Source organism: Podarcis vaucheri (assembly GCF_965113315.1).
Source record: "Podarcis vaucheri genome assembly, chromosome: 13".
Classification (NCBI taxonomy): domain Eukaryota; kingdom Metazoa; phylum Chordata; class Lepidosauria; order Squamata; family Lacertidae; genus Podarcis; species Podarcis vaucheri.
In genome coordinates, this window is record NC_138751.1 from 9,860,333 (window position 1) to 9,873,952 (window position 13,620).

At 45.7% G+C, this 13,620-nt stretch overlaps 2 protein-coding genes across 2 annotated transcripts; both read right to left on the bottom strand.

Moving 5' to 3' along the window:
• Positions 1 to 795: 795 nt before the first annotated feature.
• On the bottom strand, positions 796 to 4,804 carry LOC309517565 (olfactory receptor 6C65-like; the record flags this gene model as incomplete). The annotated part of the gene is made up of 2 exons (XM_082196782.1): positions 4,723 to 4,804; positions 796 to 1,782 (listed from the first exon to the last, which is right to left on the bottom strand). Exon 2 carries the CDS (start codon positions 1,756 to 1,758, stop codon positions 796 to 798), a length of 963 nt encoding a protein of 320 aa, XP_082052908.1. The 5' UTR covers positions 1,759 to 1,782; positions 4,723 to 4,804.
• A 6,983-nt stretch (positions 4,805 to 11,787) lies between these two features.
• LOC309517566 (olfactory receptor 6E1-like) lies at positions 11,788 to 12,657 on the bottom strand (the record flags this gene model as incomplete). Its single annotated transcript, XM_082196783.1, has 1 exon — positions 11,788 to 12,657. The coding sequence occupies one exon, from the start codon at positions 12,655 to 12,657 to the stop codon at positions 11,788 to 11,790; it is 870 nt and encodes a 289-aa protein (XP_082052909.1).
• Positions 12,658 to 13,620: the final 963 nt, after the last annotated feature.

Consider the following 13,620-nt stretch of genomic DNA (forward strand, 5'->3'; position numbering starts at 1 on the left):
GGTTTTTTTATATATAAATAATAATAATAAATTTTTATTTGTATCCCACCCTCCCCGGCCAAAGTTGGGCTAAGAGCGGGTAACAACAACAAAAAATAGTACAGTGTACATAAAATCACACAGTCAATTAATAAAAAAAAACATTCATTCTAAAGTGAGTTCAGAATCAAATTAATGGCAACCATTGGGTTAGAGTTCTATGAGGATTAGATAAAGGAGAGAGGGGGATAGACTGTGGCTTGGCCAAAGGCCTGGCAGTACAGCTCTGTCTTGCAGGCTCTGCAGAAAGATGTCAAGTCCGGCAGGGCCCTAGTCTCTTGTGACAGAGCATTCCACCAGATATGGGCCACGGCCGAAAAAGCCCTGGCTCTGGTCGAGGCCAGCCTAACCTCCCTGTGGCCTGGGATCTCCAATATGTTTTTATTTGAAGACTGAAAGGTCCTCTGTGGGACATACCAGGAGAGGTGGTCCCGAAGCTACGAGGGTCCTTGTCAGCCAAAGTTCATCAAAACTCAGTTCTGGCAACTCTTAGGTGGGCACCATGGCCATTATAAGAGAGCAAGGGAGAGGTTCATGATGGGCTCTGGCATCTCTTTTTATAGAAAAATAACACTGCCTAAAACTCTGATTCTATGTTCTTCTGACTATGAAATAAGGATCTGGTGATAATTCAGAGGTTTTCCACACCAATGAAGGCTTTTGTTTTAACAAGAAAACTACTTATTTGGGCTTCTGAAACTCCATAGGAAGTATCATGGGTCTGTTTTAACCAGTTCATAACTCCCATTCCTTCAATCATTTCAAACTGCATGAGTTTCTCTCCATTTTATTAAATACATGCTTGTAGGCAAAAGCATTTTTCAAAGCATCTTGGACCTGCCTGTTCCTCAGGCTGTACACAAAGGGGGTCATTAGAGGACAAACCACATTGTTAAGAACGGCCACAACCTTGTTGAAGTTTTGCCCACCATCTCGTTCAGGTATGACGTACATAGAGATGCAGCTTCCATAGGTGACAGTGACAATGGTGATGTGGGAAGCACAGGTGGAAAAGGCCTTCTGCCTCCCTGCAGCATTTGGGATGTGGAGAACAGTTGAGATTATATTCACATAGGACACAACGGTGATAGCTAAAGTCCCCAGTAGCGTAAACACCGAAAGAATAAAGCTGGAGAGCTCTAGGAAATGTGTGTCACCACAGAGAAGATGGAGTAATGCTTTGCTGTCGCAGAAGAAATGGTCAATGATGTTGGAGCCACAAACAGGAAATTGAACATATAGCAGAGTTTGAGCCAAAATCACAGCAAGTGACCCAATCCAAGAGAAGAGCACCAAAAGTGTGCAGAACTTCTCGTTCATGATGGTGGTGTATCTTAGGGGGTTGCAGATGGCCACATATCGGTCAAAGGACATCACAGTCAGCAGGAAGAAATCTGTGGTGCCCAGGAAGAAATAGAAAAATAATTGGCTTATACATCCAGCATACGAGATTGTTTTCCTGCCAGATGCAAGGTTGAACAACGCCTTTGGGATGGCAGCAGTGGTGTATCCAATTTCCAAGATGGCATAATTCCGGAGGAAGAAATACATGGGTGTCCTGAGGCGGAAATCCATGAGAGTGATGGTGATAATCATCATGTTTCCCGTTACAGCCATCAGGTACATGATTAAGAAAAGGACAAAGAAAAATATCTCTAGTTTGCCATTCTCAGTGAATCCCAGCAGTAGAAATTCATTTATCTTTGTTTGGTTCTCCATAAAGTCTTGACTTTCATGAGTTATCTGCTGGCAAAAGATGAGTATAGATAAGTAGCATTATTATCATTATCATTATGAAGTTAAGCGAAGCCTGCCTGGATCAGACCACAGAATCATAAAGTTCAGCCTCCTGTTTCATACATTGACTCAGAATCGGATTCATAGAATCACAGAGTTGAAAGGGACCACAAGGGTCATCTAGTCAAAACACCTGCAATGCAAAAATCCTTTTGCCCAGTGTTTGACCTGAACCCAAGCCCCTAAGATTAAAAGTCTCATGCTCTTCCAGCTGAGCTAAATAATCTGTGGAAATTCACACAACTGGATTCAACTGACTATACCTGCAAAGATAGAGGGAAAATGTCCATTTACAAGTGCCATTTTTATCCAAAGCACACATGCAAAGAGTCAAGCACATGCAAATACTGAACTGATCACTTGCAAAGTCCTTGTCTGACAACATATCTGAAAAGAAATTAATTGGGACCACCAATATTTATTGGTAATTGACATTCACACAAATGGTTAGTACTTCCACTTAATGAAGACTTAATAACTGTGTTTGTAAGATAGTGTGTGAGGAAGACTGTTAATGAATTTGCACATCACCATGGTTGGTCCTAACTTAGGCTGAGTGAGGCAGTTACCTTATGGAACAAGAAGCTGAACGGTATCAGTGCAATGTTGAGGATAGAGTTGTGGATACCACAAGCCCTGCCATATATTCCTTCAGCTAAAGTTTGGCAGAGGACTTCACTGTTTCACCAGTGTTGATGTAAGAGTCAGCTGCCACAGTATAGGCAGTTTCTGTAGCTGGAGGGAAGGTGACATCATGCCCTTTTGCCCCATGCTCCGTAATACCTCATCACACCATGTCCATTGTATTGTGACTGCCTCTGCCCTGAAAGAGAGTCTGACTTCACTGTGACAATGGTTGGATTACCAAAATCACAATATGAGCCAATGGGATTGAGGCAGGAAATTGCTACAACAGCTTTGCTAACCATCACGGAGCTTAGATCAGAAAATTACCATGTACGGCGTCTGTGGCTTGAAGTCAGAGTACATAGAAGCCTTCCTGCCCAAAATGGTTGTGAGAGAGCTCTAAGATTTCAAAAAGTGTGTAATTGGAGTCCAGCCACTGTACCTAAAGGAACACAGGTGGAAGGGAGGGAATATTATGAATATAATGGCAAAAGTGGTCAAATTCTGCTGTAAATAGTAATAATAATAATAACGAAAAATATTTATACCCCACCCATCTGGCTGGGTTTGCCCAGCCACACTGGGCCACTTACAGCATATATAAAAATTGTAAAACATCAGACATTAAAAATTTCCTGATACAGGGCTGCCTTCAGTTGTCTTCCTTCAAAAGAGCATAGCTGGCATTGACCCCCTCAAGTCTTTCCCCTTCAACATGAGGGTGTTTTTTCGGGAGAGGGAGGGGGGAGTATTATAGATGCACTATATGTAATCGAAATAGGATTTTGGCTCACATCTCATTCACATACCTTAATTCTGTTTCTACATCAATTTGATCCTTTAAAAATAATAGTCCTGCCAGATATGCTCTCACACACTGATAAATCCCTTATTATGCAGTTAAATGAGTGCTTTCCTGATATACATACAGGGCTGGACACATACCTGTTCATGAGATCAGTTGTCCCCCAGAAAAGGCAGGATTTATGAGTGACTTTTTAGGGTAGGTAAAGGCATGTTGGGTGGATGGCAGGTTTACCATTCCATTCCAAATTGCTAAGGATTTCTGCAATAAAAATGTGTTGTTGTTGTTGTTGTTGTTGTTGTTGTTGTTTTGGGGGGGGGGTGTAAAAGAAATAAGTTGAAAGGGGAGTGAGGAAATTTTTAGCCACCACTCTGCTTTCTGGGTGCTGCTGCACTCAGGTCCTACATACAGCTTTCCTGTAGGCATATAACAGGTTGTAGGTTGTCTTGATATTGTCAGTGGGAAGATGGGATCTGTATCTTTGTACCAAAGGAAAGGGCCATCAACCTACTACAAACATTGCTGCCACTAATTCACCACCCTAGAGCCTCCCTAATTTGCCAGCCAGTTTGTAAAAAAGGACCACACGTGTTCAGATTTCCTCCTCTTCAGATAGTCTTTGAAGGCTTCATTGACTGGCTGGGCAAGGAGTACATGAATATTGCACTGCCATAAAAGATGGATGTGGCTCTGCTGTGAGAAGCGCAGGTTGGAAACATCTTTTGCTGACCTTTTATGGAGTACATGTGCAAGATGGTGACAATGATGTAGACATCAGAGAGACCCATGACAGAAAAGGAGGTGACTAACACCGGTCCACACAGAATGTCCTCCAGAGCCAGAAGGAGCTGCACCTGATTTCAAGGAACTTTATCATTGGAGCATAGTTGCAGAAAAAATGGTCTATGACATTATCACCACAGAAGGACAACCCAGTCAGCAAAAGCGTGGGAGCAAAGTTGTTAAGGAAAGCATCAACATTTTTCACATTACATTGTTGTTAAATGTGTGTTGTTGAAGGCTTTCAAAACAACTAATAACACATAAACGGGGGGGGGCTTTTCAAAAATTTCAGTTCTCGAAATTGTGGAATGTGGTTCTCCAGCAAAGTAGTGGGTACAGATGTGCATATACTAGGATAAAAAGTCCATAAAAATGCACACATTGGTGACAATAACATGTCAAAGTTCATTATATTATAATAAATTGCTTTAAAAAACATGTAGATTAGGAAGAAATGTGCACATTAAGAGAACTTTTTTCATGAAGACTTGCTGATTTGCCAAACTTTTGTACTTGTTAGCTATATAAACAGATTGCTTGGCACTGATACTACCCTAGATATCTCTCTCTCAAAGAAAGGAATAATTAACGTGTTTGCCCATAATGAAAATAAGAAAACTCTGAATACCTTTATAAAGCAAAGCAGTATAATATGCTATAATATGCCTTACCTTGGTATGATGCAGCTATCACCACCAGATCTATAATATAGATTTCCTGTGTCACTTAAATCTGATCATGGCTGGGTGTCTTCCATCATCCTCTCCATAGAATACTAGTGAGACAAGCTTTATTTAAAGGTCCCCTGGGAGGAGGATGTTCATTCTTAAATGGAATAAAGCTGCATTAATTTGCACAGATTAGCCTTCTCCAACCCGTGCTCTCCACGTTTGGAGCACAGCTCCGAGCAGCCACTGCCAGATTCAGAGCGACCCAAATTCAATATCCAGGTTAGGAGCTGATGATTATTCCAGTCTTTCCCAGGCCTATCTGAAATTGGTAGCAATTGAACCATAGGAGCCGACTCCATGGGGCCTGAGGGGGCCCGAGCCCCCTCAAAAATTCGTTTGGGGGGGCTCCGCCCCCAATAATCTTGGGCGCCCCTCCAGCAGAGCGCCGCTGCCGAGGAAGCTTGAGAGGGGAGGGGAGGAGTTTCTGGGTGGAGGGAGGGGAGAGATCAGATCGCATGGGGAGGGGCGGGGGGAAGAGGTCACCGAGAGCCACCTGAGCATCAGCCCGAGGGCAAGAGCGCGGTGCTGAAATGGGATCCTCTGCTCACATGCCGAGGCACAATCGGTAAGGCGGAGCGTGGCTGGCTTTGCGCACCGAGAGAGGAGGAAGAGGAAAGAGGATCGTTCCAGCTGCGACTCCCATTGGGGGATACAGGCAACAGGATTGCAGCGCTCTGGGGACGGACGAGGCTGATGCAAACTTTCTAGGGCCAGTGGCGTAGCGTGGGGGGTGCCAGGGGTGCCAGCCGCACTGGGCGCAACATCTGCGGGGGGCGCGAGTCCAGAGGGAAGGGACAAGTTCCTTCCTCCGCCGGGCTCCCCGCAGCCACCGCCAGCTTTGCGCCTTGGCGCGCACGCGCCCCCCGCTGCCGCTGCGGCTGCGCTCCACTCACTGCTCGCAGGAGGAGCAGCCGCTGCAGCAGCGCTGGCGCTGCCACCGACGACTGGCCGGGCACGGGCAGCTTCCGCACCCTGACGCCATCCCCTTCCCCCTTTTTTTCCAGAGCTGGGGGAGGGGAAGGTTTTAAAAGGGGGTCTTGCATTGGCGATCCTGCAGCACTTTGGGCCGCACGACGTGAGCGCGCAGCACGGATCAGCCACGACCCCACCCCGTGCATTTCCCGGGGGAAAGTGCTCCGCGTGGGAGGCGTGTTTCCCCTTCATTCCCTCTCGTGCAAATCCTCCTTGGGTTCCCTCCCGCGTCTTTCCTCTCCCTACCTCACAAAAGCCTCACCTCGTCGCCTCCTTGCTGCCTCTCGCCTCCGCAGGAGCGTTTCCCTCCGCGGAAGAAGGAGCAGGGCGCTTCTGCAACTTTGGATTGCAACTTCTTGCTTCCCTGGGAAACAGAGCCCGGCCGGGTCAGTTGTCCAGCGGAGGGCCAGTTCCCCCCTCCCCCTCTCTCTCTCTGCAACCCTTGTGCCCCCCCCCGCGTACTACTTGCAATGCAACTTCCGCGCTCCATGCGCTTTCATAGAATCTGTCGAGCTGGAAGGGAGCCGAGGGTCATCTAGTCCCACCCGCTGCAATGCAGTAATACGCCGCTGCCCACCTACAAGGGATCGAACCTGCAACCTTGGCCTTATCAGCGCCGTGCTCTTAAACTGAGCCATCCGGGCTCCCCTTTCCCCCACCTTCTTGCGTGCCTGAACCTGTCCGCATTTTGCATTCTAACACTTGCAAGCTCCATCCTCCAGCAGTTCCCTGACGCCGGCTGCGCTTTCTTTCAGGCCAATACTTGGCAGCCATAAACTCGCACTGTGTCCAATATCCTATAAAAAGCATTAATCGGAATACCTTGCAACATTTCATCAAAGAAAATTGAGACGCCCTATTCCATAATAATAATAATAATAGTAATAATTTTATTATTTATACCCTTCCCATCTGACTGGGCTGCCCCAGTCACCTTGGATAAAAATATAATAAAACATGAAACATTTAAAAAAACTTCCCTTCAGATGACTTGTGAAGTTGTAGAGTTACTTATCTCCTTGGCTTGGGGGGTGTCAAATAAAAATAAAAATAAATTATTTATACCCTGCTCATCTGGCTGGGCTTCCCCAGCCACTCTGGGCGGCTTCCAAAAAAATATTAATACGTCAAACATTAAAAGCTTCCCTAAACAAGGCTGCCTTCAGATGTCTTCTAAAAGTCTGGTAGTTGTTCTTCTCTTTGACATCTGGTGGGAGGGCGTTCCACAGGGCAGGTGCCACTACTGAGAAGGCCCTCTGCCTACTTCCCTGTAACCTCACTTCTTGCAGGCAGGGAACTGCCAGAAGGCCCTCGGCGCTGGACCTCAGTGTCCGGGCAGAATGATGGGGGTGGAGACGCTCCTTCAGGTCTACTGGGCCGAGGCCGTTTAGGGCTTTAAAGGTCAACACCAACACTTTGAATTGTGCTCAGAAACGTACAGGGAGCCAATGTAGGTCTTTCAATGTAACTTCATACATTATTATTATTGTTGTTGTTTAGTCATTTAGTCGTGTCTGACTCTTCGTGACCCCCTGGACCAGAGCACGCCAGGCACTCCTGTCTTCCACTGCTTCCCGCAGTTTGGTCTCTCATGTTTGTGGCTTCCCCTCCCCATCCAGCTTGGTTTCCCTAGCCACTCGGAAACCCAAACCCTATGGAAATAGGGATGTCAAGGTTGCAGGTTCGATCCCCGCACGGGACAGCTGCGTGGTCCTGCATCTTTCCTCAGGGCCTGCAAGACAGAGCTGTTCCACCTGGCCTTTGGTTTGGACTCAGTGGGACCCTTATGTCTTCCCTCCCCTTACAGTTTTGATATGTGGGCTACTTTTAAAATGAGGCTGCTTTTCAAATTGCATTTTAACCTGTATTTTAAATTGGTCCCTCCCCCCATTATGTTTCTATTGTAATTTTACCGGTGTTAGCCGCCCTGAGCCCGGCTCTGGCTGGGGAGGGCGGGGTATAAATAAAATGTATCATCATCATCATCACCACAGGGGGTTGGACTAGATGACCATCGGGTCCCTTCCGACTCTACGATTCTATGATTCTATAAAGTCAAGTGTTACCGGAAAAATCCGAGGGCGCGCTTGCACTTGAGTGCTAAAATCCACGGGTTAGGGGCGCAAATTACTTGCCTTGCCCCGGGTGCTGACAACCCACACTACGCCACTGTCTAGGGCTGGGTTGCGCGCGCTTTTGGAGAGTTGGTGCTTTCCTCGTGAAATAGAGGAAATAACGTCAGGTCGTCCTTTTTTATTTTATTTTATTTTTTGCACAAAGAAAGCAAAATTTAGAAATACTTGCACAAAGATTCACAAACAAGCCACGATTCAGAGAGGCTCGGTCAGATGTAAAATCGAGACAGCAACCTGGAAAAGAACTGCAGTTTGTGATCCGAGGGCTGAAGCGCAGGCAACTCTGGAGCTTTGCATCGCCCTGCTCGCAATAGTCCATATCGCGTGCCTTTCTTGTCCTTGTGACATCATCGCACCCTTGTGGAAATGCACTCCCGAGGGACTTCCGGGTTAGCGCGATCGGCTAATGGTGGATTCCCTCCGAGCTCCGGAGGGAATCGGCTCTGCTGGAGACGGGTCTTGCCGCGACGGCGACGCGAAGACCCTCAGAAACCGCAGGCGCTGAAGCCTGTGGACTTGGTGACTCGGTCGGCACCTTAAGCGCCCCCTCCGACCCACGAAGAGCCTTTTTAAAGGCTTCGGAGAGGGTATGGAGAGTGGCGTGGTGCTGGGAGTAGACCGCTACTTCAGTGGAGCGAAGCCGTGAGCCATGGCCGGAGAGCGCTGACTTTTCCCCCTAAATTTGGACCTGAAAAGAAACAACCCGTGAGTAGAACGGAATTCGGACTTTAAAATGCTTATTTTTGAATTCGGCACGACCGGGGGATGTGTTAAAGGGAAGTCCGCACCTCCCCTCCTACAAATGATCTAAAGCAAGAACAGGAGAACTAAGGTGGAGAGTCCACCCTGCTCGGTACGAGCTAAAATATATTAACTTCCACGATTTGATAAAAGAAGTTTTGAGCTGGAGTGTGAGAGCGGAACTTTAGAAGTTTTTCTTTTTTTGTGTGCAACCCCCCCCTCCCGGACCCGGGAGCGCCCTGTGTCTGAGTCTGTTGAAGAGGAATAAGGAGTTTGACAGCTGCCAAAGCTGTCAAACGGGCAGTTTAAAGTTAAAAAAAACTTGTTACTTAAGATCTCTCTGGACTAAATGTGTTATAATTGAATTAAAGTTGTTGGAAACAAAGAAACAAACAACGAGGTAAAGGACTGTTGGAAAAAGACTACTAAGTAACCAGAATCCCTCTAGGGGGAATTCTGAGACATTACAATGGCTGCAAATGGAAAGTTACTAGCAGAGATAGAAAGAATGTTTCTCCTCGTGGGAATTTTACAAGAGCAGAGTCTGGCTATGAACAAACAACTTATGACCTTGACTTCTGGAACAAGTAGCTATGCTGAATGCACTAAGGACTTGATTGAGAAAAAATCTGCAGCTGAATTAGAAGAGCTATCTCAAGAACTGAAGGAGAGTAAGCAAGGAATAGAGAAAATACAGATGGAAAGTACCAACCAGAAGCCCACACTAGTGGATTATAAGGAAGAAGACCCTTGGATTACATGGATTACAAATCTGCGAAAGATACGAAAGATGAAGGAGGAGGCCCCTGGAGTATTGGGAATACAGGAACTTAAAAGAAAGAAGAAATATGATTGGGGCCTCCACTCTGAATAGGAAGGATTGATGGAACTTTTGCAGCAGCTGTCATCAAGTATTCTTGTGGGAAGAAAACCTGGTTTGATTGGGATAGAACTCCTTCGAGATTCGATGACCAACACAAAGGACTACCAACAAAACCGGCAGAGAGGGACTGAAAGAGACTTGAAGGCCTCGGATGTGAGGAATCCAGGCTAAGAACTGTTATTGTGGACACGTACTTGGGAAGGGACGGAAACTGGGGATGGGAGGGAGGGGAAAACAGAATTTTAAAAATGTTTATGACCTTTGGGTTTAGCTAGTATGATCCATATTTAATATAAAAATGGGAAATCGATGGAAGGGAACTTGGGTCCACCTTAGGAAAGAACTTAATTTTCATAAGAGATGTAATATTAATATGGTAAGGAGGAGAAATAACAACTTGCTGACTTAATTATGGGAATTGGGATGTATGAAGGGGGGTGGGGGGAAGTCAAGGAACAAGGTTAAGAAAGTAAGGTTTTGAAATTATACATGTTTTTGTCTTTGTCTGTTTTGTGTGTGGGATGTCGTTATAAAATGTGAAAATCTAATAAACAATTTATATAAAAAAAGAAATGCACTCCCGAGGGAGCTGTAACCCCCGCCTCCTCCCCACCTGCTCCCTCGCCAACCAGTCAGCCAGCCAGCCGCGCGCCCTAGCCGGAGAGCCCCGGCCGTCCCCGTCGCGCAATCGGCTGGATCTCCCTTCAGCAGGCTGTGCTCACAACTCGGCCCAGGGACCCCCCAGCAGCGGATCTCCGGCCCAGCTGAAGAATCCGGCAACAAGCCCCCTCCTCCGCAATCGCTCCGCCGAAGTACGCTCCAAAACCCCCCAGATAGGCCGCCGGCCACCAAGTCTTGTGGCGCCCTGAGCGAGGGTCTCTCCCCAACACCGCCACCTCGAACTGCGTTCTCCCGGCTACCCGAGCGAACCAGCGGCAGGACCCCGGTATGGCCCCCCCCCAAAATTTTTTATAAGTCGCCACCCCTGAATTGAACCCAGGACTGTGCAAATCAGATGCTCTGCCACTCAGCCCTCCCTGCCCCCCACAGTGGAATGTGTTGCACCCATAACTAAGGACAGAAAACAATTGGCCAAGTGCAGGAAGTCCCCAATTGTTACACACACACACACACACACACACACACACACACACACACACTGGACCTGTCAGCATGTTGAGCAAAGCAAGAAAACAACTAGAAAGAGTGGTTATATATGTTGCCCAAGGACCCTTTTAGAAGATGGCAAAAATGTATCTTTGGATCTCTGTACATCAGTGGTGGTTAACTTTGGTAGGACAAGAGGTTAGCTACCCTTGCTCTGTCTATAGGCATCGCCCCCTGTCCTTTGCCTGTTTCAGTGATGGTCTACAGTGATTAAAAATGGGTCCATTTTCACAATAGGGTATTCCAACCAGAAGGCCCAGTTTGCACAAGAACGGAGGTCGCATGAGGGTTGCTAGTCAAACCTTTGCAGACCTGCAATTCCCAGCACCCTTAGTAAATTGCAGGTCCCAGGAATCTTTGGGGAAAGCCATGGTTTTTAAAGTGGTATAAGAGTGCATTAAATGTATGCTTTAGGTGTGACCAGTGACTTGGAACCACCCTGGCAGAATATATGAACAGGGGCACAGGCTTCCTGCCTCAGACGGTTGTTGTGCTGACAAAACTGCATAGCATTTTGTTATATTTGCTGCCCCCTAGTGGCACTTAAAGGGCTATTTAATCTTCTAAAGTAAAGAGTTCTTCCTAGAAAAAGATACAGTGATTGGTATGTGTGAAAGAAATAAAAACACAATGTCCACAAAAAGCTTAAGTTTTCTTAAAACAACCATACTGGGAGTAAGAGTGATTACCAGTATCCAGTTATGTAGAACAGAGTTTTCTGTTGCTTGAAATTCAAGCGGCACACATGAAATGCCAAGTTCATTGACTTTTGGAAACCAATGATTGTTTTAAAAGAAATTGGTTTATTTGGGCTTCAGATATACCACAAAATGTTTCATGAGCCTATTTTAGTCAGTTCACGCTTCCCCTTCCTCCCGTTGTTTCAAACTCCATGACGTCTGTCTTCTCTTTTATAGAAAAATAACACTGCCTAAAACTATGATTCTATGATCTTCGGAATATGAAATAAGGATCTGGTGATAATTCAGAGGTTTTCCACACCAGTGAAGGCTTTTGTTTTAACGAGAAAACTATTTATTTGGACTTCTGAAACAAAGAAGTATCATGGGTCTATTTTAACCAGTTCATAACTCCCCCTTCCTTCCATCATTTCAAACTGCATGGGTTTCTCTGCATTTTATTAAATACATGCTTGCAGGCAAAAGCATTTTTCAAAGCATCTTGGACCTGCCTGTTCCTCAGGCTGTACACAAAGGGGGTCATTAGAGGACAAACCATATTGTTAAGAATGGCCACAATCTTGTTGAAGTTTTGCCCACCATCCCGCTCAGGTATGACGTACATAGAGATGCAGCTTCCATAGGCGACAGTGACAATGGTGACGTGGGAAGCACAGGTGGAAAAGGCCTTCTGCCTCCCTGCAGCACTTGGGATGTGGAGAACAGTTGAGATTATATTGACATAGGACACAACAGTGATAGCGAAAGTCCCCAGTACTGTAAACACCGAAATAATAAAGTTGGAGAGTTCCAAGAAATGTGTGTCACCACAGAGAAGATGGAGTAATGGTTGGCTGTCACAGAAGAAATGGTCAATGATGTTTGAACCACAAATAGGAAACTGAATATATAGCAAAGTTTGAGCCAACATCACAGCAAATGACCCAATCCAAGAGAAGAGCACCAAAAGTGTGCAGAACCTCTCATTCATGATGGTGGTGTACCTTAGGGGATTGCAGATGGCCACATATCGGTCAAAGGACATCACAGTCAGCAGGAAGAAGTCTGTGGTGCCCAGGAAGAAATAGAAAAATGATTGGGTCATACATCCAGCATACGAGATTGTTTTCCTGCCAGATGCAAGGTTGAACAACGCCTTTGGGATGGCAGCAGTGGTGTATCCAATTTCCAAGATGGCATAATTCCGGAGGAAGAAATACATGGGTGACCTGAGGCATAAATCCAGGAGAGTGATGGTGATAATCATCATGTTTCCCATTACAGCCATCAGGTACATGATTAAGAAAAGGACAAAGAAAAATATCTCTAGTCTGCTGTTCTCAGTGAATCCCAGCAGTAAAAACTCATTGATCTCTGTTTGGTTCTGCATAAAGTCTTGACTTTCGTGAGTTATCTGCTGGCAAAAGATGAGTATAGATAAGTATCATCATCCTCATCATCATCATTATGAAGTTAAGCCAAGCCTGCCTGGATCAGACCAGGGAAGCATATAGTTCAGCCTCCTGTTTCATACATTGACTCAGAATCGGAGTCATAGAATCAAGAGACCACAAGGGTCATCTAGTCAAAACACCTGCAATGCAAGAATCTTTTTGCCCAGTGTGGGGCTTTAACCCTAGATTAAGTATAGGTGGTTTCTGTAGCTGGAGGGAAGGTGACATCATGCCCTTTGCCTCAGGCTCCGTAATTCCTCATCTCACCACGTGAGATGAGGTATTACATAATTGTGACTGCCTCTGCCCTCAAAGAGAGTCTGACTTCACTGTGACAATGGTTGGATTACCAAAATCACAAGCTGAGCCAATGGAATTGTGGAAGGAAATTGCCACAACAGCTTTGCTAACCATCACAGAGCTCAGGTCAGAAGATTACCATGTATGACATCTGTGGCTTGAAGCCAGAGTTCGTAGAAGCTTTTATGCCCAAGTAGGTTGTGAAACAATCATAAGATTTCAAAAAGTGTGTAATTGGAGTCCAGCCACAGTGCATAAAGGACAATAGGTGGAAAGGGGGGAATACTATGAATATAATGGCAAAAGTGGTCAAATTCTGCTATAAATAGTAATAGTAATAATAATAATAATAATAATAATAATAATAATAATAATAATAATATATTTATACCCCACCCATCTGGCTGGTTTTCCCCAGCCACTCTGGGCCACTTACAGCATATATAAAAATTGTAAAAATCAGACATTAAAAATTTCCTGATACAGGGCTGCCTTCAGCTGTCTTC